This window comes from Patagioenas fasciata, chromosome 1, assembly GCF_037038585.1.
Source record: "Patagioenas fasciata isolate bPatFas1 chromosome 1, bPatFas1.hap1, whole genome shotgun sequence".
NCBI lineage: Eukaryota > Metazoa > Chordata > Aves > Columbiformes > Columbidae > Patagioenas > Patagioenas fasciata.
Window position 1 is genome coordinate 111,153,531 of NC_092520.1, and position 23,124 is coordinate 111,176,654.

General features: G+C 42.5%; 1 protein-coding gene across 8 annotated transcripts in view; it reads left to right on the forward strand.

Annotated features, from left to right (window-relative positions):
- The window catches only part of GPM6B (glycoprotein M6B), a 112,528-nt gene that overhangs the window by 80,319 nt on the left and 9,085 nt on the right, over positions 1–23,124 (forward strand). For 5 of the 8 annotated variants that reach the window (XM_071812849.1, XM_065856896.2, XM_071812842.1 and 2 more), the window contains 2 exons: positions 17,603–17,789; positions 21,758–21,914. In XM_071812849.1, the coding sequence (XP_071668950.1) occupies positions 21,768–21,914 (147 nt within the window). In that variant the 5' untranslated portion in view covers positions 17,603–17,789; positions 21,758–21,767. Of the gene's footprint in view, positions 1–6,914; positions 7,035–17,602; positions 17,790–21,757; positions 21,915–23,124 lie in introns of all 8 variants that reach the window. The other 3 variants (XM_065856875.2, XM_065856922.2, XM_065856914.2) reach the window with 1 other exon arrangement.

A 23,124-nucleotide genomic window follows, 5' to 3' on the forward strand; every position in this document is an offset into this window, starting at 1 on the left:
TTTGCTCTGAATCTGTCCTAACCATACCTGAAATGATGTTTGCAAAAGAAGTCTTACTGCTGTGTCTTTGATGGATTTTGGTAAATTTGGTTTATGGAGGTAGAGTATGCGTGTGTGTTTGCATGTCTTTTCAGAGCCATAATTTGACGTTTTCTTCAAGTCTAGCCATGTAGCAAGGCTTTGCAATGCAGTGGGGGAGACCTAGGTTATAATAACATATTATAATATCACACAACCTTCATGTAGTTAGCTTGATGCCAAATGCTACTCTTATTTTAAAATTCCTTTTCTATGGTGTCGTCTGGCAAATTTTGCTATTGTAAAGATCTCTCTGCACCGTGATAATGGGAAATAATGCAATGAGTTTCACAACATTAGGTTTCAGGGTGTGTTAATCACTGAGAATTGCTGCTTAATGGAGAGAACAATTCCATAGTATTGGTTCTGCAGTGGGGAGATGACAGCACAGCAGAGGTGCTTCATCCAGCCCAGCGTTACAGGTGATATATTAATATATGGTCTGGAGTGCTGAACTTCAAAGGCTAAATTCAACTAGCAAAGGACTGTTTTGTTTCAGCATCATATAATTTATGTCAAATGAATGTCCCTCTTCAGAGTAGCAGACTACTGTACAAATCGTAGCAACCCTTTTTTTTCTGACTAATCCAGCATTAACAAAATTATTCAAATTTCCACTGCCTTTTTACATGAGTCATAGTATACTTTTGAACCTGTTATGTGTCATTTATAAGCAATCTGAGTATCTTATAGGAATGTGCAGCCAATACGCAGCTAATACATCTCCCCTAGTAGAATTGTTTCATTTATTGTTATACAGTTCAAACGTGAATGTGATGACAAATCCCAGTACTGTCCAGTACCAGATTTTGTTTTCCTACTTTGAATCTGATTCCTCCTACATGCTTTGTATAATTCAGACCTAGCTTCAGTTTCAAGTAAATGAAATTTGTCAAATGATTAGACATAGTACAACGTAATCCCTTAGGGATTTCACAAAAGGAGGTCCACTGATGAGAGATTAAACTCTGAAAGCCATTAGTGTATGCGGACAATAACCCACCTCACTGCAGATTTTGAGTAATTAATGTACAAAATGTCCTAAATACCTTGGGTAAAAACCATCTTGATCTCACAGATCATTCTTCAAAATTTACAGCAATTTTTTCTTCTGATTGACGAGTTTATTTTAAACTGATAGAACTCATGTACAATAAACACCAAAGAACGTTATCCTTATGCGTTAGCAGCTGTGCAAAAGAAAATGTGTTGCTGAGTGTGTTTATGATGAGTTTATGGTTTCCCTTTTATTTTGGCAAGGATGGAAGCACAACGTGTAGAACAGTGAATCTGTTACCAAGTCAAGGTGGTTGGTCTGTCGCTTTCGTAAGATGCACTCAGGGTAACTTCCTATCTGAATGATAAATTTATACTTAGGATCTGTTACATAGGTCTGTGTATGTAACACTTCAAGGCTTTGTTCTTGCCAGTTCCCTAATTTCTGAATGTAACACATGGTCTCTCACATTATGCTCTTTATTTCTATTCACTTAAATTTCCAATATGTTTCACAGCAAATTAAAATACAGAAAGCTGAAACAGCCCTACTCCTAGTTTCAACAGCAAAATAAATAGCCCAGATCCACTTTCAAGGTTACTGCCATGAAGCGGTGATGTAGGAGGCGTATTTGGCTTTGTGGGGCAGATTTTCCAAAGTGCTAAGACTGTTGAGTCCAGTTGAGTTTTCAGATGGGCTCAGCAGACATCAGGTACCTCTGAAATCACAGGATTTTTCAAAAGAGATTCCACCTGGACTTAGCGTAATGGCTGTCCACCATGAGGTGCCCCAGATCCAGTGATGGGAAGCAACCACCACAGCTTCATGAGGTTATTTAACTCTTACAGAAATGAATTCCAGTGTCCAAGGAGATAAACCAGCATCAGAAGGGACTCGGGGGATGTTGTTATTGCTAAGACTGAGAAGACCCTGAGCAATTTCACTTTGGGTGTTTGGGTTCACACACAGGTCGCTTTGCACTGCCAAGTTTTAGGGAAAGTGCATTTAACTATTTGCAAATTGTACTTTTAATGTAAGTGACTTTTTTTCCTTTACCTGAATTTTAAACTACAGGTTTACGAGTTGTGTTTTTCAGTGCAAGGGCCTTCTCAATGATGTACTGTAATTATACAGAAAAAATACTTGGAGGAAGTTGGGCTATAGGACTAAATGCTGTCTCTATCCAGGGCTCCCTGTACTCGGGAGAACACTGGAGACCAATGTTGTTCAAGCACTTGGGATGAGCAGCGACATCTATTTTCAGTTTGAGTGCCTAATGCAGTTGGATCTGAGTGCTGCTGTTGCACAGGTACTGGTTTGTGTTCCCATCCCTGTGGCAATTGTGGATGGCCAGCTATTTTGGGTTGCGGTGTAGCTGAGACAATTTACACAAGCTAATGTGCTTTGTGAATAATTACCGATTGATAAATGAAAGCAATTGCTCCTATTTGGATTTTTAAAGTTTGCTAAATTGTACATAAATTCCAATTTTTGTATTTTAATAATTATTTTCATTAATCCTGTGCCTGATTCAGGCAGTGATATTACCCAGCTGATGGATTCAGCATTTATCAGACATTTGTTTCTCTACACCCAGATGAGTGGCTGCTGCCCCAGTTTTTTTAATTGGAAATGCAACAACACCCTTGTTGATGGAGATAAGAAATAAGTCAGCTTTATTCTGCGTATCAGCAGCCCTTATCAGAGGAGAACACCATGAGCAATCTGAAGCAAAATGTTTAACAGATACTTTACAGGGCTGCAGGACAGATTGGATGCATTTTAAAGATGAAAGTTTACAAATTATTACAAATGACAGGGTTTATCTTGCAGGCATTAAATTAAATCAAAACGTGAGGACTGGGCAGGCAGATTTATTGAGGTGGAATAAATAAGAAAAACAAAGTGCCGTTTTGCATCAGCAGTGAAGGACATCGATCCTGATACACATTAACAGAGACAAGAAGGTTCCCTTTTCATTTAACTCTGAGAAATACTACCAAGTTGCACAATTCAAGGAAAACAAAACAAAACAAAACCAAAAACCAACCAACCAAACAAAAAAGCAGAAACAAAAACAACTGTGGGTGACCATGGTGAATTTACCAGTTATGTATGGGAGGATGGAAGAAAGCCCTTATACTAGGATATAGTGTCCTTGTATGAATGCACATGATGTTCAAATTGCATGTGTTGTGCTGAGGAATAATGAAAACCAGCCTGTGCAGCTGTACCCAAGGTCCCTTTTAATTGGCTCTTCCCTCCTAATGTACTCTCGATGAAAGAAGACCTCGTGCTCAGGAATGGCTGAGCTTTATTATTTTCATCATATATGAAATGATCTTTCTGATTTTAAACTCTAAATAGACAAATATGTGCTAGTCAAAAATAGAAAACAAATACTTCTGTTAAATACAACTGTACAACTGTGTGTGACAGTGTAAAGGAAGCTGCCAAAGTGCGACGTGAGAAAGGAGTGAATTAATGTGCAGTTCATTTCACTTTTAGTGAAGTTTTTTTTTACGCAATGAGCTTATGACATTTTGATGCATCACAGACAGATGTCTTTTTGGCTACAGCAAATTGAAAAGATTGTATTTTTTTTATATTTGTGTTATGGTTATTAGCCAAAATTTTAAAACATACTCCCTTAATGTTAGGCTCACACATTGATATCAGAGCTGTCAAGCTGTTGAAAGATTTTCATTATGCCGCATATTTTTTCCTGTTTCAAGCAGCTTACTGGTGTTTCAGATCCCCTGAAAACAACAACTGCTTTACGTCCCTGAAGAATATGACTTTAGGAAGAGAGGTCCAGCCTGGGGAGAATCTGGGACACGCGATATTCTAGGGATAATAATTTGGCAGGCTTAGTGATTTAGGTTTTAATGAATAGGATTTGGTTTCTAAATAGGAGTGGGCTGAAAAACACTGGAAGAACATACTCATACTGGTCTGAATGACCTCATGAAAGCAGAAGACTTAGACATATGTGCCACAGGGTATGGTAACGGGAGAAAACCCCAGATGGCACTGTACATGCACAATGGACTCTGTGGAGGGAGCCAAGGGGCTGAAGAGGGGAGCGAAAAGGGATGGGGAGAGCCCCTTTCTATTATTCTAACCTTTCCCCATTTTCTGGCCAGCCTTGCTCCTAGTGCCAGACTGCCAAAACATAAGTGACCAGACCACAACCTTCTCTTTGCTCTGGTGGACCTGCTCTGTCAGCCACGACAGATGAATGCCCAAACTGTTTGTTTCCTCTAAACCCGTATGCTGAAGGCAGCAAGTGTGGGGATGTTGGGCACTGGGAATTTTATTGCAGATATGCAAGATGATTCATCTGAAGTGAATATCGAACACCACAGTTGCCGTAAATGTGCCTGTGTGGGGTGACATGGAAACATTGTCTGTCTTGTCGCTGCTTTGTGCAGGATCGAGGACATGACCTGGTTCAGACTGACAGGAGGGATCGAGCTGCAGGAGCTGGGCTGTGTGTGGAGAGTGTCATACCCTAGAGCTGAGAATGTCACTCTTGAGCTAGTTCCTCAAAAAACTAAAGATAAATAAGTCATCTAAACCTATTTCCTTTCCTAACTATTCGGGATACAGAGTTAAACTCTGGATTCATACGTACTATGTGTAGTAGTTGTTACGCCACTGAAGCCCGGAGGGTTTTTGACCTGGTGATTTTACATGAGTGGGCCTGGGTGGGGCCCAGCAAAGCCACCAAATGATATTCTTCAACTTCAGAGGTTGTGCCAGGTGTGCAGCGAGGGCTACCCAACAGCCCTTTGTAGAGCAGTAGAAAAACGGAGATTCGTTACGGAGTTTGAACCAGTTTATAATGAAAGAAGCCCTGTTATTGGCAGCACCAGAAATTGGTATTTAAAAAAACCCAAGTTCATAGAATATTTTCACTTACAGAAATTATGTTAGAAAGTTTACATGCTCTCCCCCCCATTTCAGGGATTGATGCTTGTCCTGCAGGAGGCAGCGGTGACTTCACCAGTGTCCCCCCAGACTAAGGGAGAATGGCAGCTGCTGCCTGCTCTGCTGCTCTGAGCAAGTGGCTTTTGTAGCCACTGCCGGAGAAATCTCAAATTATGAGTTCAGGCTTGGTAGGATAAAATCCTTTTGGTGCCAAGGGTTTGATCTAGATGCCACTGCAGTGCAAATGATTTTTTTTTTTCTTTCGGGAAGTCTTGGCAGCTGGTTATTTTTAATTCATTTCTTTTTTAATCTGAATCTGTTACCAGTGTCCAGTAAGTAGCTTCAACAAAGCAGGGAGCAGATAGTTGGGAGGGAGAGAGGAGACAGTGTGCAGCACTTGCAAAAATTATGTTTATTTTCCATTTTGTTTCCAGTTCAATTATTATGGTGTTCCTTGAGATCTCAAAAATGGGCTTGTTCCTGTGTAAGCAGAAGGAGGTGATATCATCCTGAGCGTGCGCAGTCATTTTGGAACAATACTTTCAACATGTTTTGAATTTGGTTATGCTCATAAGATGTGGATTTTTCCTTTCCTAAAAGGAAGGGTCAGCTGTACCAAATGGAATAATGCGTTTTAGGAAAAATATACTACCTTATACTAGCCTACTGGTTTGTGTGTTGAGTCACAGATTGGGGATAAATACCAAGCTATTCATACTAAGTTTGCATCTGAAACCCAAAAGACTGTTTTAATGTTGGAGTTCATTTGCTGATAACAAATTCTTGTTTCAAATCTCTAAATGCAACATTTGGATTTGATGCCAACATTTTTTCTCTTCTTGACATATACAAATGTAGCTGTGTCAAACTCCTCGTTGTAGCAGCAGAAAAACTATAGGAGAGAGGGACCAGGTCCAGGACCTTCCTAGCCCCTCACATCCCAGAAATTAATGGTGTTTCTGCTCCCCCCACCCCCTGAAATCTGTCTCTGATCTAGTTTACAGTAGATGGGTTTTCACCGTCATAATCTTCACTTTCTCTACATGCCCCAGCGCTGCTGAATTGGATTTATTTTGGCCAGAGGTGATGATTACCTCCTCATTTAGCCACCTCAGAGTGGGACTCTGGTGCATTTTAAATAGAGATCTGTCTGTCTCACCCTGACAGCCGTGACAAAGCCATAGTGGTGCCGAGGGGGCACATGTAGCTTCAAAAGCGGTTTGATGTTGTTTGAAGACCCTGCGCCGATGAGTGTGCGAGTGGCTCAGGTGTGTTACCACACGTGGGGTCTCGTTGCTGAGCTTCTTCTGTCCTCTGAAAAGAGGAGAAGGAGGATAGCTGCTCTCCTTCATTGTAAACCTGGAACAAGTCTGTTTTAACATGCTTGGTCCAGATTTTTGGATGTGACAAGAGCCTTTGTGAAATAAAACCCTCAACTTTTTTTTTTTAGTGTAAGAAAATAATGGAGCAAACTCCTGTGTTTGCCCTACCTCTACATGTGACAATAACCATTTTCTTTGACAGATTTAGCGTCTTTTAAAAGAGCAGGTAACGTGTTTTTCCATGACTTTGTCTTCCTTTACTTCTGGAGTAGAGCTCTTTGCCACGGACAAAAGGATGGAGATGTGAGAGTGGGTGGAGGGAAGGAATAGAGCGTCCTTCGATACAGGTTTAATTCAAATCCTAGGTGAAGTTTTAGCTATGCAACCTTTCTTAACACCTGTGTGAGCATTTCCCTGTCAGTCATCCCTCCCACCCTCTCCCTTGGTTTGTAAGGTTATGTTGTTTCAGTTCTGAAACTACAGTGTGTTTTTCTGAGCTCTTAATTTTAAATAAGTTAAATGACTGAAAGTACTGAACTAAAACTTGCTGGTGACACTGACTTTTTACCACCTAAAATTGGCAGTGATCACCAGACCAGAAATGGAAATTGGCAGGTACCACTGGATGTACAGGAGTTCAAGGCCACACCGGTACCATCATGTGCCAGCATTGAGAGGCAATGTTAGTCCTTTGGGGATTCAAGGTAAATAAAGGGCTGGGTGAAATGGAGAGTTCAGAAACGGTAGTTGCATAAACCTAATGCTTTGCACTAGTCCTAACAATTTACGATAATTTATGTTCTTCTGTTTTCTTTTCTTTTGTTTGTGAAGGCTGTAAGAAGCCTAGTTCTTTCATACAAATACTTGACATAAATTTAAATGCTTTAAAGACTATAATGTGTGGTGAGGGACACGTCCCTGTTAACTATCCTGATTGTTTCAGAACTGTTTACAGATGAGATGACTTATTATGGGTTTTTTATGCAGATGAATCTATCATCAAACTGATCAGCCAGTGAAACTGATCAGCCAGTGAATCTGTCATCAAACTGATCAGCCACAAATGCAGAAATTGACACTAAAGCAGTGACAGCACATGGGATTCACTGGTCTCTTGCAGTATGCTTCCTAGACAATATTCCGTGGTTTGCATTTTTCCCTTACTGGAAGCAATAAATGCATATGTCAGAGTTCAAAGGAGCATATCAGCTGAGGCTTTAAAAACTGTTTGGTGATTCCACATGCCTGTCCTTTTGATATCTGTCTTGAGACCTCAGAAAAATCCTATTTTGTTGAAGAGTTTGGGGGGAACTTAGTTTTGAAGTATCTCAGAGAGACACCTGAAATCAAACACGTGATTGATTGCATTGGAAAATTCCAGTCTGACTGCTGGTTAGCACAGCAAAGGATATAAATGCTCAGAGATAGCATTTGCAGCTAGCTCTATCCAGCAATTCTCTTCTTTTTATGGAGCTGATTGACTGAAGCCTGCTTGACAGGTTGTTTGCTAGAAGATGCCTGCCTCCGCAATTGCAGGGAAATATTCACTAAAGCTTACTGCCTAATCCTTCCTCTTTCCCTTATATTTTCACACATTTGTTCTTCTGGATTCAAATGTTTATGTATTTCAAAATGACTTTTTTTTTTTTGGCAAATACTTAGGTTGCAAATCATGATCTTCCTCTTCAATATCAATATTCATTTTAAGGATAAATGACCTGGCTGACAGACCTGGTGCTGCCAAAAGACATTTCCAAACTTCACATCAGTGCACATGGGATGTTTTGTACACAGGAGCAATACTTCAGGAAGGAGCAATAGATTATAAACGCTGCCTTCCTGGAAAGGAGGACATGGGGGGAGCAGGCCAGGTGCCTTGTTATCAGGGTCGCGTGCCCCATAGCTGTCCCCAGTGATGAGACACGTCCATATGTGCTGGCACGGATGAGCCAGGACGCAGAGGAGATGCACAGCCTTCTGTCGCAGCAGCTGGGAGTCTGGCACCTAAAACAGTGCTAGAAACCCTTGTTTAGGCAACTGAACCCTATGCAGGCTGCCTTGGGAAGCTTCCTGAAATAACACACAGGTAAATGTGGTGCCTGTCATGGAGGAGTTGAAAATGAAAGGGTTCATGCTGATGGAGGGAAAAAGACCCCACCAGCAAAGCCCACAAATGCCGGTTCAAGGGAAGATGCTTCAAATGGCTACACTTAAAGAGATGAAAAGGTTTCTAGGCAGCAATGAAACTGCTCTGAACAGGTCTTGAGTAAGACCGATCTGCCAGTGATGGATTAGCCACAGTGAAAACACCGGTCTCTGCTCCTTTCCCTTAAATTGAAGGGAAAATGTCACTTCAGTCACAACACAAGTCACGGCTGTGACATACCTCCCTGCAGTACTGGCATACAGCTCTGCACTGCTGGGTGGCATCAGCTGCTGTCTGAGATCAGCTCTCTGTTTCTTTGACAAGCCACATTATTTCTCGGGTGCCTTTGCAGGGCAGATATTTTGACTTTGCCTCCTCTGCTGATGTCTGAGTGGACATCACTAGGAGAGCACCTTGGTGGCAGCCATGGCATCCACCTCTTCTCCCACAGTCTCCATGTACAACAGGATCTCCCTTCCCAATTTTAAGCTTTAATCTGCCTCTTGAGCAATATTGGAAGAGCCAGCATGGGATATTCACTGCAGTGCTGGAGCCAAGGTATCCCCAGAACACCTGCAAACTTAATGAACTTTTTTTTTTTTTTTTTTTTCCCCCCCCTCAGGAAGCAAAGTGCCATCTTTTTCTTTAGTAAGAGAAACTTAGCAATGGTTGTTTAACATGAGCTTAGCTGTAGGCATTCTTCCAAGGCTGGGTGGGTGTTGTTTGCTTTATGGGAATCTTTTTTTTTTTGTCCCTTAACTTGTTTCCCCCAGATGCTGGGAGGTGTTTCAGCTGTTTTCTGAGCGCATAAGGGCACGTAAATGAAACTGTTAGCTTACTGAAGGAAGCTTAAATTTTGAAAATGGTATGGTGGGGATGCAACTGCGGAAATACATGCATGGAGACTGTTGCAGGGCAAAGGACTTCTGCAGTTGTGGTTCAGGTTTCTTACCGCTTCTCTAGTTCCATAGCTGGGTGGAGGTCTGGGAAGACGCTGTCAGCTTCAGTTGTCTCTGAAATGGAGGAATTCCCCCCAAACACTGTTCTTCACCTTCAGCGCTAGGGACAGAGAGGTTGTGTTTCTGTTTGCTTCTTTGTAGCTAGGGAGGAGTCAACTGGGGAAGCGGTGAGTAGCGGTGGCTGAAATGCAGTGCGACAAAAGTCTTGCTCTCCCGCAGAGGGCTGAAGGCTGATGGAGAGTGAGGTGAGTCACAGCTGCCAGAAAGGTGGAGCTAAGAGTCTCAACTCCAGTCTTCCAGGTAAGATACCTTTGATTAAAGTAAAAATCAGCTCTAAGAATTATGTCAGCCAAATACAGGTGGGTCTGGAGGATGGTTGAATCAAGGAAACCCAAATGTCTTTACAGAAGGTTTCACAGAACTGCTGAGGTCTCCCATGGGACTGAAATGCTTCAGTGCTTTTGTACTGCCCCCAGAGATGTTGTCTGGACCTTCAGGCATTGGAATATCTTTGGCAGTCTGCCCATCACTTCATCTGTTTTACCTCTTTGACTTGAAGTTTGTCCAAAATTATCAGCTGGGCTGGCACCTACTGAAGCAGCAATTCTTGCATGTTGACCCTACTGAGTGTTTCTCCAAGGGGACAACAATAGGTGAAGTGAGGGGAGTGAGGTCAGGGTGCGGGCAGAAAGGAGGCATGTCTTCTGGTGTGTTGAGCAAGGAGTTGCTGATGTGTCAGCTGAGAGTTACGGCCACAGTTTGGACCAGAGGCTGCCCTTGCTGGTGCAATGTGGTTGCACTTCGAGCTCTGTGTGTCAGTGAGCCCTTCCACATGCTCAGGCTGTGCAAAAGGTTATTTCGGAGAGAAAAACACCAGAACAAGTCTCCAGGAGGAATAACGTCAAAGCTTATATCAACAGTGCTTGAGCTATTCCTTATGTGAGGAGTCTCTTTAAATCATCTACTTAATTTTTTTTTTTCTGCAGAAGTAGCTTATAGCTAAAGAATATTCATCCTCAAGTATTGCCATATAAACCTGTTTGAAGTAAGGACTTTTCCAGATCATTTATGAAGTATTTTTCTGCCGCTGTGGTTTGCACTGTTTCATAGGCCGACAGTTAAAAAGAGAAGACATGCATTAAAATAAACAGATGTTTGCCTGTCCTTTGCCCAAGACCAATAAAGTTGGACAAGAGCAGTTCTGTTGTCCTGCTGTCTCATGGGGCAGCATTGTTCTTCCCATGCAGGTCTGGCTCCTTGCTCTCACACAGCAATGGGCACTAGCAGTAGTGCAGATGGAGTGATTTGTATTTCAGAGATTGCACTGTCTGAAAAAGATGCCTTCAGAACACCTGTGAGCTTAATGAGCCTTGCAGGGGCTGGGAATGATAGAGATTAGGAGTGTGTGTATTTCGATAAATTTGAAGATGATAAATTAGCTAAGGCCTGTAAAAGACCATTCGGATCATCTGGCCTTACATGAAACAGGTTTGATTCCTGCAGTGGGAATGCTAATATTTTTTTTTCCCTATAAAAAGTGTTGGTTTAGGCCTGAGATTTGAAGAAAAAAAGGGGGTTGTGTTTACTGCTGTCTGTTCTTAGAGTCTTCTCTGTGTCATTTAAAAGCATTAAGAAGAGACAAATCTTGCCTTGGTAAAACAGCCTTTTCTCCATATGAACGCCATGTTTTCTTTAGTGAGATGAAAAAAATTTGATTTTGCTGTTGATGAATATTGATAACCTTCACAGGGATGTTTTTTGTTGCTGTTGTTAATCGCGTTAGAAAAAAAATGTCCTTGATTTTAAATCTATGCCTGCTGCATTTTTGTTGGAATATTCAGGAGCAGCTTATTATCATTACTCGTGCAGTAGCACAGAGATACTTGGTGCTTTGTGGATTTAAATGTCGTCTAGTAATGGTGCTTCCAGGCTGGGAGATGTTAGTATTCTGAGTGTGCACCAATTCTCCTGGTTTCTCTGTGCTGGTTCCAGCACAGGAGGCATGAGCAAGGATTTTTAGTTCTCTGCTACACAAGAATATGGAACCATCTAATGAATTTTGAAGATGTCAGGCTTAAAACTGGTAAAACTAGCTGTATGACTGCTGAAACCAAATATCTCACATATGTATCAAGGATATCTGGAGAAGTTGCAAATAACACTGATAACCTTTAGAAAGGACCTGCTTGTTCTTCAAGTAGCTCTTAAATAGTAGAGACTGGGATGAGAATTACTGGATGGACTAGACTAACCCAGGTCTCGCCACGTTTCACCTGAATGAAGCATCTTGTGCCAGCCACTGTGAAAGATGAGAGTGGTGGTCTTGCTGGATTTCAGGTCTGATCTTTTGTCACAACCCTGACGGCTGTGGTCTCCCAAAGTCCCATGTTCTCCCTCACAGATACTGTGCTGGCTATGAAGGAATATTTATTGATTAACAATTCTGGAAGAGGAGGATGCAAATGCAGAGGGGAAGTTGTCGATCTGGCTAGACTAAAATACCTTTGTGTTAAGTTTGCAGACTCCCATGAACAGTTCATTTTCAGTATAAGTTAATTTTACAGCTTCTGATTTGGGGAGGACAAAAAGGCAAAGTTAGAAAAGGCTGAACTTGAAAGGAAGTTTTCTGTGTAAGAGCTTCAAGAGGTTTCTGGGAGAAAAGTGAAGGATTTTTTCTGTTTGAGCTCCCAGTTTAGTCTGTTTAATGTGCTTAATCCAAAAGTGTGGTGAGTAAGCATTTCTTATAATCGATAGCAAGAGGTTTTAGCTTTGTGCTGTGTTTTGTAAACCGGCAAATTTTAAGATGAATAGGAACAGGTAAGGATAGAGCTTCAACAAAGGCTTCCAAGCAATTTAACACACAACCTTTTTATTTTAGTGCCTCTCTTAAAGTGCGGAGAGAAATTTGTCACATGCTTTAAACTTACCCTTGTAAGACGAAATGTTTTATCTTATTTTACTGTTGCCACTGACCCTTGGCTTCTGGTGACTGATAGATGTGAGAAGTAAAATTATCTTACTGCCAGGTACTGGCTTATTCTCACACAGGAAAGAAGGAGGTAAATTCCATTTTTGTTTCTGAGGTAATAGTGTATCCCTGCATCCCTCACTGATTTTCCCATAGCTGTCAATCATGCTGTAAGGTATGAAAAATGTACATCGCAGTGTGTATAAGCTATTCAGAATGGAGATTTTAAAAAATACAGTAGGTGGCAGAAAGTAAAATTGGCATTTTCTTCCATTGACATAAAGTTCATTTTCTGACAAAGATGCATGGTGGTTTAGGACTCCAGTTACATTATGCGTGTTTGGTATTGGGTAGTCTTCAGCCCTGGGGAAACAGGAGGTGAATACAAAGTATTGAGTTCTCCTCTTATATTTATTTGTGAATTGGGAGTAGTACTCTCAACACCAGGCTCCCTAGATGTGTAATAATGAGCCTGATTTATGTGCAATGACTGCATTTAGGATGGTATCTAGCGCTTTCATTTGAGATCTTATCTAGCACTTTTTCCTTTCCTTGGTCTCTCAGAAGCTTCTTTTTGTTAAAACAGCTCCTCCACACCTGCTCTCTGAGCTGTATTGCTGAAGAAATCAGAGATGGTGGCTCTGTGATGGAACAAGCTGGGTTATTTCTACCATGTAGTAACGGGACAAGTGTCCAACATGCCAGGATTTCTAAAAATGCATTGTATAATTACAGGAAGTGATGAGACAAAATGGTGCCCATTACTTCATCTTTCAGAACAGTAAGACAGATTTATGGGAGGGGAAGAAATGAAACTTCTAAGGAAAAGACAGTGGGACCTAAATCAGAAAACAGCCAGGGAAGCCTGGAGGTTTTCAAGCTTCCTTTCAAGTTTTTTTTGTTCCTTGTGTTTTTGTTCCGTAGTGACCTTGACTCATTGGTTTGTACCTGAGATGTACTGAGGCACAAGCTCAACCTAGGAGGAGTCTGGGACATTAGAAGACAGATTGGTTTTCTGTCTAGGAGGTGTGGACACTCTCCCCTCCCATCATGTTTTCCATGCTTTGCTTTGAGGGGTGGCTTTGTGAACATGTGTTCTATCTCAGCTTTTCAACTCTGGGCATCAAGAGCTGATGTGTGAACTTCCTAGAGCAACCCTTGGGAATACTTAAGGCAACTACCTGATCCCTTTGCATTGTCTTTTGGCGTTTTCAAAGCACAGATTTTGTCATGCCACTCCATCTTGACCTTTGTGGGATAAGTTGGAGTCTGAGAATTGCTTTTTTTTTTAAGTCTGCTTTCCATTAATTCTGTATTACCTTACTTTTCTGAGTTTAAATCTTAAAATGGTACTTAATGTACCAAAGAAGGTTTAGCCACACAATTGCCATTTGACATGGGAAATTGAATGGCTAAGCCCCTGCATATATGCAGTAGCCTGTACACTGCTGGGTAGATTGTATAATTGTTCTTCATACATTAAGTACCCAAGTGCCAATTTGTGTACATATGTAGGTTCATCCTTTACCAATTTCCTGTGACAGATAGTTTCCAGGAGATTAAAAAAAAGCTGGTTCCTGTTTTTTCTCTTCTCTTTATTTTTGTCCTTTAGCAAGAATATTTGTGTGTGCGTGTCTGTTTAATAGCATTCATTCCCTAGAGAATAATCTCAGTCCTTGTTTTAGCTGCCCTCCTTCTGAGAGTGTGTTAAATCTGTAGCCAAGATCACAGGCAGCTCTGGGCAAATCATTGGGCTGTTATTAACCTGCCTCCATGGCAACTGCTGCTCGCCAGCCTGAGGACAAAAAATGTTTTTATTCTGCTGAGTTGCACAAAAGGTTCTAGTGATGCCTTGCACAAAATGGCCATTGAAAAGGGAGATGCAGTGATGTGTATTTGTGCTGTACAGTTTCATATTTAGATCGTTTTAAGCTGCCGTGTTGGAAGTGGATGTATAGCTGAAAAGTTCAGTGTGTTTTGGCCATATGGAAAATAAAAACTAGCAGAACACTGGAGCTAAACTTATTTTAATACTACTAATTTTTGTCAGCTTGAGTTCACAGGCCTTCAGCCTGCAGTTGTCATCAGTGTGTTTGCAAGTTACTATGTGAGTGTGAACTAGGCAAATATTCTCATGGGTTTTCAATTGTACTGAATGAAGATACTTGCTGTCTTGGGAGAGAGACCATAAAACAGGTTGCCTGAAAAGCTTTCATTTTTTTGAAGAAATCCTCTGCTTTGCTTCAGTGCTAGTTTGAGAAGCATATCTCAGTGCTTGATGGGCTTCAAATTTTAGCTGGTTTTGAAAACTGTTCCTGGCAGTACTGTTTTAGACTTGCTCTAAACCAAAATTATAAAACTAGCTATATTGCTCAGGCTAGGCATGAATTTAAACTCCTGATAAAAAGGGTTCACAATGGGATCTGTGAGGGGTCTGGCAACCCCAGCGGCCTGATGAGGCTGTGTCCCACAGTTAGTTACCCTCTGGCAGGAGGCTGTGTGCAGCTCTGCTGTCAATTTGGGTGCAGAATGACTGTGTTTGGATGGATGCTGTCTCTTGGAAATGTGCTGCTTTGGGGTGCTTCCTGCACTTGCAAGCTGGCCACACGCTGTTTCCCTGGGAAATGAAGTCCCTCTGCTTCCTGCTTTAGTCTTGGTGCGAGGGCGAGTAGTTGCCGCACTTCCACATTTGGGCAATTTTCTCTGCCTTGCTCAAAATAGCGTGGCTGCTTTAGACACCTCTTAGGGTGTGCCTTGGCCATGGTCTGCCCTGATAAAACCATGGCCACCGAGATATTGTGATGCCTTTTACTTGGCCTGGACAGGAAGACGTAGAGGGTATGGCTACAAAGATGCCATGTGCAGCTGCCAGTCACTGGGAGGTGAAGAGGGGCTTTGCCACTCTCAGCTTGTGTTTGAGGGTCTGTGATTAGTGGCAGATCTTGCCATGTGTTTGGGTAAGGGATCCAACAAACTCTCCAGGCAGATGTTCTGCTGGTGGCCTGGAAAGCCAGCTGTGGAGTGTGGGGTACCAGAAGGACAGCTATCTAGTTGAGGGGAGTTAATTGTCAGTGTGGATCTATACTGATTTTGAGAGCTTTTTCAAGCAGGCTGCCCTCATTTTCTGAAATGGCAGCTTTTCTTCCAGACCCCGTCAGTCCCTTGCCTTTGTTTCCAGCTGTTTTTATTTCATGTCTCTGATGGGATCCTTTTGCAAAGCAGTCTGTGGATCAGCATGATTAGGGGATCAACCTCCTCCACACCAGCAATGGTCTAGTGTTCAGTCACCTTTTCCCGAAAGGCCGTTCACTTTGTGTGTGTGTCCACGTGTGCGTTGAGCGTTGCTGGCTGGATCAGAGCATGGTTACTCTTGGATAATCCTTCAGTGCTAAACCTGTGCCAGGTGCAGGCGTTTCTTGGATTAGCTGCTGGAGGTTTGGGCCTGACCTGGGAGCAGATGCTGCGGAGGCGAGCCAGCCTCACATGTGTGATTACCATTGCGTGTGGCTTTTGAGCTGCGCTTGGGCAGATTCCTCAAAGCAGAGCATCACTCTGCAAGGTCCAGTGTCTGAACTTGCCCCTGGACCTCTGTGGTAAGATGAAAATCGGAGACAATTTGCCCTGATAGCGCGCATTTGGATTTTGTTTGCCCCATCACCAGTAAGCTGCAGTGTTTGTTCATTCGGCAGTCTTTTTGTTGTGAAGATAGTTCCTACTCCAGCTGTGGGCTTGACTATAAAAGCTTCCCAGGCTTGTTTCTGTAGAATTAAATCTTGTCTGTAGTTAGTGAAGTGGCATTTTTTAAGTCATTTCAATGGTGATAGCCACTTGAGCCTGACTAGGACACTTGCTAGTGACTCTCTAAAAGAAGAATTTCCCACTTACAAAATGGGAAGACTTTCAGTTATCAAATGCGTATTATTCCACAGTGGTTCAGAGAAGTGCCTGCTCTGCAGCTCATTCATTAGTGGGAAAGGGAGGGCAATAAAAATAAACTTGCCTTGTGTGGCCGATGAAGACTTGCTGAGCTTTAGAAGGAATTTTTGGGGTGGGAAGATGTGATGTACATACTTGCCAACTGTCTCCCTACCTTCAAATGCTTTGTCCATTTAATGCCTTCCCATAGAAGCAGTGGGCTGTTCCTGTGACGTGCAACGCTGGTCATTCCATTAAACATTGTCTTAATGGCTTGTGTTTTGCGCAGTTGTATGAAATGCCCATTAATGGAGACAGCTTAATGCCATCACCCTGAAGTAATGAATTGGTATGGATTGCCATTACCATTATAGCGCAGTTAAAAGCTGTGTTTGTTTCCGATTTACATTTCCCGGCTCTGCAAGCAGATGGGTTTTCAGGCCACGCAGTTGGGAGGAACCTGGCGATTCAGCTGCAACTTCCTTATTACAGTGTTTGTAGAACAGCGTTTCTGGGGGGGGCGTTTTGTTAACTCAAATTGCTTAAATGATGCATTTCATTAAAATTGTTGTGCTACTGCAGAGTGTATTCAGGGATCACTGTTAATCCAGTGTATTCTATAAAGGTAGAAATGTCTGTGTAATACATCTTCATCTCACTGCTCTCAATAAAAATTGCTACACCTTGGCTCTTATTCAGTTTTTCTGTTGTTAAAATACCTGTACCCCTATAACTTCATATGGATTTATACAAAAAGATACTCAGGAGCCATGGCAGAGTGTAGAGTAGTTAAATTTTGCAGGCTTAAATGTGTTCCTCTTCCAATGAAAGTGCAAAGTATCTCTTAGTTTTCCAGAAGGCTTCGTTGTCTTGAGTATTTGCTTCTCTGGCTTCCTGAATGGTGCCAGTGTAGCTGGTCCCCTTGCCATTAGTAATGTTGAAATATGGTGAGCTCTGTATGAGCAGCTGAATCGCAATGGATCGCTTTAGACAAGTAATTTTTTTTTCTTTTTCCATTTCATAGGCTGTCTCATCGATCTCTTGATCATGTAAAGACAGGAGCACTCAGCCCACTTTCTGGGCTTTGAGTCCATACCAACAGATCTGTAGGTCACTGCTTTAGAAGGTGGTGCTGTCTTGCACCACCTATAGATTTTTGCTTAGCATGTCAATGCCTGGGCTTTTTAGTCCCTGTGGCTCTTGCCAAGTGGAGGACGGATATTCTTTTCCCCATAATTTGCTTTTTGCCCATAACATTTCTTTTGCTTTCTCTCTTCTGCTTAGGTTGCTTTGAATGTTGCATTAAGTGCCTAGGAGGAGTGCCATATGCTTCGCTCGTGGCAACCATTCTCTGCTTTTCGGGGGTAGCGTTGTTTTGTGGCTGTGGCCACGTGGCGCTCACGGGAACCGTGTCTATCCTCGAGCAGCACTTCTCCACAACTGCCAGCGACCATGCTTTGCTGAGTGAAGTGTAAGTATGCCTCCCATTTCCATTATTCCTCCTAACACCCTCGTGCTAAATGAGTAGAGATGAATTCAAACCTCAGTCTTCATTCCTGAATATTAGGTTGCTTGTTTGTCCAACAGCACTCAGTGGGTTTTTGATATTCACACACAAACAATCAGAGCATGTATCCTGCTTAACCTGTTTATATTTGGACTGATACTATTTGATATCTTCATCAGTGCCATAGACAGTGGGACTGAGTGCATCCTCAGCAGGTTTGCAGATGACACCAAGCTGAGTTAGTTCACGTGAGGGAAGGGACGACATCCAGAGGGACTTTGACAGCCTTGAGAAGTGGGCCCCGTGTGAATCTCGTGAGGTTCAACAAGGCCAAGTGCAAGGTCCTGCATCTGGGTCAGGGCAATGCCCAGAATCAGTGCAGCCTGGGACATGAATTAATTGAGAGCAGCCCTGCGGAGAACTGGGGGGTACTGGTGGATGAAAGATTGGACATGACCCAGCAACGTGCATCTGCAGTCCAGAAGGCCAACCATATCTTGGGCTGCATCAAAAGGAACGTGGCCAGTGGGTTGATGGAGGTGATTCAGCCCCTCTACTCAGCTCTGATGAGACCCCACCTTGAGTCCTGCATCCAGCTCTGGAGCCCTCAGCACAGGAAATACATGGACCTGTTGGAGAGCGGCCAGAGTAGGCCACAAAAATGATCAGAGGGGTGGAACAGCTCTCTTGTGAGGACAGGCTGAGAGAGTTGGGGTTGTTCAGTGTGGAGAAGGCTCCTGGGAAACCTTGTTGCAGCCTTTTGATATATAACATGGGCTTATAAGAAAGATCTAAAAATGCTTTTCACCAGGGCTTGTAGTGACTGAACAAGGGGTAATGATTTTAATCTGAAAGAGAATAGATTCAGTGTTTGTTGGTGACACCAAGTTTGAAGGGATGACAGGAATAACAGGGAAGTCTTGTTTTGTGCATTTGTCCTCAGAAGAAGGCAGACTGGTGTGGTATAGATGGGGGAAAAAAAGAGAGAAAAAAGACTGGAAATAGCTTAAACGTCTCTGCAATCATAGCCTTTGGAAATAACCACTGGTTAAATATTTGGGGCTTTTGTGTTCCAAAGGTTTCTGTATGGCACCAGAGGAGGGCCTGGAGACCAGCACCACGGCCCTTGCCCAGCCCCACCAGCACCAGCCTCTTGTTCCCTTGGTCACTGAGGGACACACGGGTCCCAGGTGGTCTGAACACACTGGTACTTGGCAGCCCCTCCAGCTGGACCACCAGGCTGTGGAAAGGCTTTTATTTGGCGGCACTGAGGAATTTTGCTTGAGTCTCAATTCAGGATGATCATGTGCTGGTGCCAGGATGCTGACTGGCTCTGGGTTTGGCCTCCTGCCTGCTGCTTGCCACAGGGTAGCACTGACTGCAGGCTGGAGACCTCCTCTTGTGCATCATAGAATCACAGAATGTCCTGAGTTGGAAGGGACCCACAAGGATCATGGAGTCCAACTCCTGTCCCTGCATAGGACAACCCCACAGTTCACACCATGTGTCTGAGGGTACTGTCCAGTCTCTTCTTGAACACTGCCAGGCTTGGGGCCGTGACACTTCCCTGGGGAGCCTGTTCCAGTGCTCCACCACCCTCTGGGGGAAGAACCTTTTCCTCATGTCCAACCTAAACCTCCCCTGGCACATCTTCCTGACATTCCCTTAGGTTCTGTCATTGGTCACCAGAGAGAAGAGCTCAGCGCCTGTGCCTCCTCCTCCCTTTGTGAGGAAGCTGTAGACTGTGCTGAGGTCTCCTGTTAGTGTCCCTGCTCTGTACACGGGGGTGACACGAGTAAGGGCAGCTGAAACCTGCGAGAAGCCACCCGAGAGCTGTAGGCAGGGGTCCCTGTGTGGGCCACATGTGTCCATGAAGAGGGGGCACACATGGCATGTGCCAGTGGGCCAGGTTCCACGCGCTCAGCCTGAAATTTCCACAACTGGCCCCTTCCCAACCCCTGAGAGCTCTGTCGCTGGTCCTACAGCACCATTTTAGGGCTTCTCCTTCGCAGGACCCCGTGTGCCCAGATCTGCCACATGGCTCTGGGTCTTCACCCTGCTGGGGTCCTGTCCTGTCTTCCTGCAGCTCTCAGCCCCATGGTTTGGGTGGGCGCCATGTCCCCAGCTCCAAGGAATGAGCCATGGGGACCCTGCATTTAGACACAAGATTTAGCAAATAATTAAGCTGCTGTTCCATCCGACCAACTAACAAAATGACCTTTTGCTTGTATCATTCTTATTTTGAGCAAAATAAAAGAAATTGCAAAAGTAACCATGGTAGGCAGCAAGTTTTAATTTCTGGAAATTGTTGACAATGTTTCTTATCAAGTCAGTGTAGCAGCTGGGGAAATGTGTCCTTCCTTCCAAAGCAGCTGAGGTCCTGGGCTTTATGGAGATCTAACAAGGCAAGGGAGAAAAGGTGCTAGAAAGAAGCAAATAATTTAAGGCCAAAGAGACATAAATGAAAAATATACTAGTAGGGCACCCTTTGTCAAATGGATTTTTAACCAGGTTTCATATTTTGGGTAACATGCATCAAGTTCCTCCTAGACTGTTAATGATGGTGGTATGAATTCTTCTCTCTCAAATGTTTGCTTAATTTTTTCATGCTTTACAGCACAGGTGCAACAGATTTATCCTGTTATTTTTAATCAGTTTGTAAAATAAACATAACACTTCCCATGTGTAATTTTAAATGAGCGATATCCTCTTTTGATACAAGAGGTGTGGTATCTGTCTGGATAACATTTAACTATATAAATGGTAGTAACCACTTTTCTAAATAAATTGATCTAAAATATTCAGATGGTCCTTGGAGAAGTACATTTATACTTGCAGCTACTTACTGGAGAGTGGTAAGAATTGAAAAAGCATTTGAGGATAAAATTAACATGTGAGTATAAAATTAACCTCTACTGTTCTGTGAATAACTTCATCTGTAATAACCATCCCAACAATGAAATGATGTTTAAGAAGCTGTAAGTTCTTGTGCTAATAACAAAGTAGGAGTTTGGAGACCACAGAAATGTCGTATGAAAGATACATCATTCTCATCCTTCAAAACGATCAGATTCAGATATTGGATCTGATTGATAATATTTAGAAATAATTATTTCCATTTACCTGTTCCAGCTAGAGTAAAAATTCCATAAGAGTGTTATTGCAGATGGTAGATTTTTAAGGAATTGAGAACCTTCTCAAATCATATCTGAGGGAAGTGTTTATGCCATGTGATCTACAATCTTCTTCCTCTGGATGGTTCCAGAGTACCTGAAATAGAAGCATTTCCTAAATATTTTTTCAGTTTTTGAAAATTTAATTACATTTTGGGGAGCTCAACATTTCTGTGACTTAAGGCACTGAAACTACTTGCTCACTTGAAAGTACCCTCCTAGACTGTGGAGCAAACTGTTCCTCATCAGGAGAATTTACTGCATTTGCTGAGTTTTGTATCGGAGAAGTATCACTGAATTTTTGCAAACCTACATTAGCTGGATTTTATGGGTAGAAACAGTGAATTTCAGGGACTGCTTCCTTTCCCTAAGCCAAAGGAATCACCACAGAGCCTGGCAGTTCAGGCAGTAGTTCAGCTTCCCTGAGTTAGTTGTCGGCATCAATAACAGGAAAAAAGTCTCCACAGTGGAGGCATGAAATTGGGGCTTCAAGCTGGTGACTAATACCAGTCAGTGTAAGAACTGCAACACAGGGGATGTTCAAGAAGATTCAAGACTAATGCATGTCAGTATTGCTTACCTGTAGAAGTGGGATAGTCATTCCAGGGCTCTCCTGCAGCCCGCGTCCTAAAAATGCATTAAGGAGCCTTGAACTATATTTCTACGAGGGGAATTATCTCATACTGTTTATGATTTGGGAGAACTGACTTTGTCTTCACAGGACTGAAATCTAATTATATCTTTTCTTTTCCATTTTAGAATACAGCTAATGCAGTATGTAATTTATGGCATTGCATCGTTTTTCTTCTTATACGGGATAATCCTTTTGGCAGAAGGTTTTTATACAACAAGCGCTGTGAAGGAGCTGCATGGAGAGTTCAAAACAACAGCCTGTGGCCGCTGCATCAGTGGAATGGTGAGTAGCATTAGAAATGGGAACAGTCATCTTTGCTTACTAAAATACATTGGGCTTGGTTTGACTCCTGTGGTTCCGAACCACAATATATTGCTGCCTTATTTGTTTAACTCCCTATAGGTGGTCAGAGTCAATCCCTGTCACTAGTCATCCTTTGAACTTTGAGGATGCTTGGTCGAATCCAAATTCTGCAGATGGACTATCAGGGTGTTACTGTGGCCTCTAAAGCTTAACCCACTGGTCTAACCTAAGTTGTTGGAGACTGCTAGTTTTAAAACACTCAATGCGAGACAAAATGAAAGATGTGCTTTTAAGTGTGCAGCACGCTAGTGATGCTTAAAGGCAGACTGTAAAATGGCTGCGTTTTGTAGAGCTGTTTAAATAACAAACTGTAATGCCTCTGACTTCCATAGTCAGTTCTGCTTAGGATGTCTGGATTGTTCAAACAGTAATGAATGAAGCATCGCAACATCTTTGCACTTGAATCAAGTATTGCTGTCTTGCTTTTGCAGATGGCTGAAAGCATACAGATACAATAGTGAGTCTTATTTGCAAAGCTGAAACACTTAAAGCCTTAAATTTACAAGCCATCTTCCCTTCCCTATACTTCTGTATGAGAACAAATTTTTTTAAAAAGTTTAACTAAAAATAAAACTTCAGATTCTCACCCACGTTGCCCCCTAGGGCGCACTCTGCAAGAACAGAAACATAACTGTGTTTATGAGAAAGGATTTCAAAGCTATTTCTGAAAATCTGAATTCAAAGCTTGTAGTTATGGAGGAAGCTAAAGCAGTGTAACAGATCGCCCACGGGAAAGTGTGGGTGAAAAGAGAAGAGGCTTTTGATGTGGTTGTTGCATTTTAATATACAATCTATATCCTGTACTTTAAAAGTATGTACTTTCAGCTGGTTAAATACAAAGGAGATGCATGTTTGTTTTCAAAAGCTTTAATGATTTTCCACTGTACTGCTGGATACTTAGTGAATTTTTGAAGACCTAATACAAATAAAACATCCTATCATTTCCCAGTTAAGCAGCTATTCACCCACTATTTTTCCAGCAAGTGTGATCTTCACTGAGGAGAAAGATCTAAAGCAGTGTTTTCAAATGATCCAAAATACACTAGAAATGTACACATATGTGCATTTCATTAGTGCAGACAATTGCCTGTGCAGTTGAGTAGTTGCAGGCACATGATTGTCAGCTGCT